Raw genomic sequence first — 3,626 nt, forward strand, 5'->3', positions numbered from 1 at the left:
AGTTGAAAACAATATTCTGATGAACAGCTGTTGCTAAGTTGACAACACCAGTGGATTGCAGATGTTTTATGCCTAACATGAAGTTATTGTCTTTGCCACAAAAATGAAGACATTAATGTTTCTTATCTGGAGAAATTGAATTATACTAACAACTAATCTAAAACCAAGTTAAGAGTCAATTTAACTGTTCTGAACAGTAAACCACATAAGTATAGTTTTTGAATCGTTTTCGTAATGCCGAACATTTTGAGGTTAATATAGTATTTTAATTGTTTTTATACCCACGCCATGTTTTTAGCATTGTGGTTAATACGTGGGAGATTTTGAGCCCGTTTTGAATTTTGTTTTGTTAAAAATAATTTTTTATGTTTTTAGATTGTTTTGATGCGCTGATATAAAAAATATTTTAAAAATAAAAAAATATTTTTTTCATGCATTTCTAAGCGATAAACACTTTGAACCGCAACTATTACCACAATCCCAAACAGGCCCAATTTAGGTTTGCATATTCGAGTTGCAATTGAAGAAAAAAATTAAATTTTTTTTGTCTCATGGCTATTTTTATTGGCCATTTATGTTTTTTAGCCTTTTTAACATGAGGTTTTTATTCATAAAACAAGTTAATATTTTTTTAATTATTTGATTACATGTTTAGGATTGACTTTTTTTTTTCTTTACACCTACTAAATAAATAAGATCACGTAAGACAACTCTTATATTATTTAATTTAAAATCTACACTAAGAAAATAATTGGATCAAAATTTTTAAAGTATTAATAGTTATATCGAGTTTCATGATAATGTTAAGAAATTTTTGATGGGTTAAATATTATATTTTTATATTAAAAAAATTAATTCAAAAACGCAAACAATTCATAAAACAAGTTAATATTTTTTTAATTATTTGGAACATGAGGTCAAGAGTTTGAGAACAAAGTAAAATAATTAATATATTATTTTAAGTGTCTTTAGAACAAAGTAATGGCTTTAGCTCGGTTAATTGAAGCACCCTTCGGCTCACTTGCCTTGCTGCTCCGTAGGCAGCTTAGGCGGTTGAACTTTTTTTTCTTAGCCAATTATTTTTTTTATTTTAATTTTTTTTTTCTCCATGTCTATCTATCATTTAAAAATTTTTATTGATATTTTTTTTGTATTTTTTGTTATATAATAAAATAAAAAAAATTAAATTACCAAGTCCATATCGGGTTGTCATCATTTAGAATGAAATTTTTATTAAATTTTATGGTTTAATATTGAGTTCTACCGAATAAAAGCTCCTCGGATAGACTTATAGTCACACAACTCAAACTCAAGAATAGGAAAAGATTGCTATTATTTCATCAAACTTGCTTCACAGTTTCAATTCAATGTGTTGGTCCAACCAAACCCACAGAATGCTAAACAAAAAATGAAAACAAAGCAAAGGAACTATCCCTCCAAATTGGTGTCGAGAAAGACATCCATCCAAGAACAAAAACCAACTGATAAGGATCAAGAATCACTCATTCCTCGTCTGAATGAAAGCGTAGATGCTTCCCTTTTGGAGTTGGCAGACCTTTCAAGCGTAAAACACCATCTGAATCCATATCTCCACAGTCTACTTCCTCAACAATCTCATCATCACTGTTGTACACGAATCTTGTGTGCTTTCCTTCAAATTTAGCCATTGATTTCACTGTCACACTTATCTTGCTAATTCCTTCACAAAGTTCATCAAGCAACCCTCCGTCATCAGCCTGCTCCCCTTCTTCTTCTTCTTCTACCTCCTCATATTCATTATGGTAACAATAATACTCTTCTTCCTCATCTTCATCATGAGTACTTGCATTGACCTGAATGGACCAAATTGAGGCATTGTCATCTTCTGTCATTGATGACTTGTCTTTGCTTTCACTTACCATCACTCCGCAGCTATCTCCTTGGAAAGTAAGTTCAGAAGAGCATTCCAATGAATCAGAACCTTCAGATTTCTCTGAGAAATCCAGCATTAATGACCTTGTCAGAGTCTTTTGAGATTCAAGACAGTCTTGTTTCTCCACTTCAAAGATCTCACTTACGCCCTGAAATGTAGCAACAACATGTTAAAATTAATATTTTCAATTGAGAAAATTAACAAAAACAGATGTACTAAGACCATACGAAAATTAAAACAATAGTTTATCAAATTCTAGATTATCCAGAACCCCATATACTGTTTGCAATTTGCATAAACTCAACAAGAACAAAAAAATAACTCAATTTTTTTCAGTTTTTTTGCGCGAAAAGTCTGCGAGGATCATTGGCTGACAAATCTTCAATTGTTCTTCAATAACCGGCAAACGAGTAACAGAAACCAAGGCAATGTCATCTCCAGAAAGATTAAGGACTTGAGGCGTATTTGCGTGCAAGATGTTCTATTGGAGAATCAATAAATCCTTGAAGATTCACAGAAAAGGACGGCTCACCAATGAAAGTTTTGAGAGCTCTGCCTCTTCTTCAACTTTATGCAAGAGGGTTTTCACTTGACCCCTAAGCAATGCCTCTCCAGATCCGGGTGTATGGGGGATGTTGTTCTTGGCTCTACTGCTCTTTTGATTGCGTAATGTTGATGATGGAGTCTCTAAACTTTCCATTGCGAGCCCAACGATAGGCGAATCATTTGTTATATCAATAAGTGCAGACCTATCTCGTAGTTGTTGTTTCGCATTCCTTCTTGATTTTGTTTCACCCTTATCAGAAGAATCTTCAATCTTGGCCCCTGAAAATGCAATCAACAAAACGAGAAATCTTATGAAACAAATCAAGAAACTGCAGAATCCTAATCATTATCAATCCAAGATTTAATGCAAAACTCATTTTTCTCAATCTGTGATATCTTGAGAAAAAGATTAAGAAAGAATCGAATCACTCACTTGAAAGAGGAATATTGTTGGTGGTGGTGTTGGTAAGAGCAGCAAGAGCTTGTGATCTTGTGACTCTTTTTGTTGAAGATGGGGTTTCCATTTGAATGTGACAAAGAGTCTGAGAGAACAGCAGAGAATGGGAGAAAAAGTGCAGAGCAAGAAGAACAAACTAAGAAATAGATTTTTTGACAAAGTAGATAGGGTTTATAAAGTGAGAGAATTTGACCGTTAGAGCCTAAACACGAGCGCACGGATTCACACGTTTGCAGGGAAACTAGCCGTTAAGGGTGGATTAATTTTGAATAGAGTTCCTTGGTTTTGGTTGGTTATTTGGGCGAAATAATGAACTTTCCAAAAGTAAAGAAACTTTCTTAATTGATGAGAATACTTGGGGTAAAACAATCTGTGAAATTAAAGTTGGGGTGATTTTCTACCAAAAATGAGAAACTATATGTTTTCCTTGTTATTTTTTAAACATTATTTTAATGAGCAAAGAAATTGTAATTTTAAAGTTAATTAATGTTCAATAATTATTATTTTAAACATTGAAAGTTCAAATAAAAAATAAAAATAAAATAGAAGTTTTTGTATTTTGTTTTACATTATCTTTTATGAATAAAAATATATATCGAGTCATGTTTTGTACATTATTATAAAGAAAACAATATTTTATTTATTTATTTATCCATCAATCTCTTATATATTAATTAAAACGCTATTCAAGAGTATACGAAATCTAAAGCA

General features: G+C 31.7%; 1 protein-coding gene across 1 annotated transcript; it reads right to left on the bottom strand.

The window, feature by feature from the left end:
- Positions 1-1,316: 1,316 nt before the first annotated feature.
- On the bottom strand, positions 1,317-3,053 carry LOC133672758 (uncharacterized). Its single transcript, XM_062093275.1, has 3 exons — positions 2,892-3,053; positions 2,445-2,737; positions 1,317-2,060 (listed from the first exon to the last, which is right to left on the bottom strand). The coding sequence occupies exons 1-3, from the start codon at positions 2,980-2,982 to the stop codon at positions 1,503-1,505; spliced, it is 942 nt and encodes a 313-aa protein (XP_061949259.1). The 5' UTR covers positions 2,983-3,053; the 3' UTR covers positions 1,317-1,502.
- Between the last annotated feature and the right edge of the window lie 573 nt (positions 3,054-3,626).

The sequence above is a fragment of the Populus nigra genome, chromosome 14, assembly GCF_951802175.1.
Source record: "Populus nigra chromosome 14, ddPopNigr1.1, whole genome shotgun sequence".
In the NCBI taxonomy this organism is placed as follows: Eukaryota; Viridiplantae; Streptophyta; class Magnoliopsida; order Malpighiales; family Salicaceae; genus Populus; species Populus nigra.

What these genes read in the sequence shown, in the direction of transcription:
- LOC133672758 (XM_062093275.1), bottom strand. Translation starts at nt 2,982, where the DNA reads ATGGAAACCCCATCTTCAACAAAAAGAGTCACAAGATCACAAGCTCTT. An exon ending in CAACAATATTCCTCTTTCAA is followed by an intron (nt 2,738 to 2,891) that starts GTGAGTGATTCG and finishes TTGCATTTTCAG; the next exon opens with GGGCCAAGATTGAAGATTCT. An exon ending in AGCTCTCAAAACTTTCATTG is followed by an intron (nt 2,061 to 2,444) that starts GTGAGCCGTCCT and finishes GCTACATTTCAG; the next exon opens with GGCGTAAGTGAGATCTTTGA.